This window comes from Suricata suricatta, unplaced genomic scaffold (assembly GCF_006229205.1).
Source record: "Suricata suricatta isolate VVHF042 unplaced genomic scaffold, meerkat_22Aug2017_6uvM2_HiC HiC_scaffold_13520, whole genome shotgun sequence".
Classification (NCBI taxonomy): Eukaryota; Metazoa; Chordata; class Mammalia; order Carnivora; family Herpestidae; genus Suricata; species Suricata suricatta.
In genome coordinates, this window is record NW_021857689.1 from 1 (window position 1) to 992 (window position 992).

Sequence of the window (992 nt, forward strand, 5' to 3'; positions counted from 1 at the left end):
CCTGCAAAGATAGCTCAAAGGATTCTCATCACAATGCAACACTTATTTCTTACAGAAAAAGATTCTTGGCCTCACCTTCTTGAAGGCCTCCTTCATATCTTTATTTCTAAGGCTGTAGATAAGGGGGTTCAACATGGGTGTGATGATCCCATAGAAGAGGGAGACCATCTTTCCCCAGTCCTTAGAGGTGGATGAAGGTGGTTGTAGATACATGTAGATGGCTGTACCAAAAAAGAGAGACACCACAACCATGTGGGACCCACATGTCCCAAAAGCTTTTCGTCGTCCTTCTGCTGACCTGATTCTCAATACTGCTTGAGCTATAAAGCCATAGGAAATGAGGATCAATGTCACTGGAATGAGCAGAATTAACACACTAAAGAAAAAGAGCTCGGCTTCAATAGGTTTTGTGTCAGCACACGACAACTTGAGAAGGGCAGGCACCTCACAGAAAAAGTGGTCCACTTCCTGGTGACCACAGCGCGGCATGCTAAGGGTCAAGGAAGACTGCAGCACTGAATTACCAAAGCCAGTGAACCATGAGAAGGCTACCATTCTTAAGCAGAACCAGCGATTCATAATAACTACATAGTGCAGCGGTTTGCAGACAGCCACATATCTGTCAAAGGACATGACGGCCAGGAGGAGACACTCGGTAGCTCCCAGGGCCAGGAAGATGATGAGCTGTGCCACACAGCCACCGTAGCTGATGGTCTTTTTGTTGCGACAAATATTGGTCACCATATGAGGGACTGTGCTTGTGGTATAGCACAGATCTAAGATGGAGAGATTAGTGAGGAAGAAGTACATGGGCGTATGAAGTTTGGGATCCAGAATGCACACCATCATGATGGACACATTGCCAAAGATGGTGAATGTATATGATATTAGTAGGAGCACCAACAGGGGCATTTGTAGCCAGGGCCTGTCTGAGAAGCCAAGTAGTATAAACTCTCTTGGGGAGCTCTCGTTAGCCCAATTCATGATGACTC

At 46.3% G+C, this 992-nt stretch overlaps 1 protein-coding gene across 1 annotated transcript; it reads right to left on the bottom strand.

The window, feature by feature from the left end:
- Nucleotides 1–42: 42 nt before the first annotated feature.
- Nucleotides 43–984, bottom strand: LOC115284638 (putative olfactory receptor 2B3). Its single transcript, XM_029931170.1, has one exon. It carries the CDS (start codon nt 982–984, stop codon nt 43–45), a length of 942 nt encoding a protein of 313 aa, XP_029787030.1.
- Nucleotides 985–992: the final 8 nt, after the last annotated feature.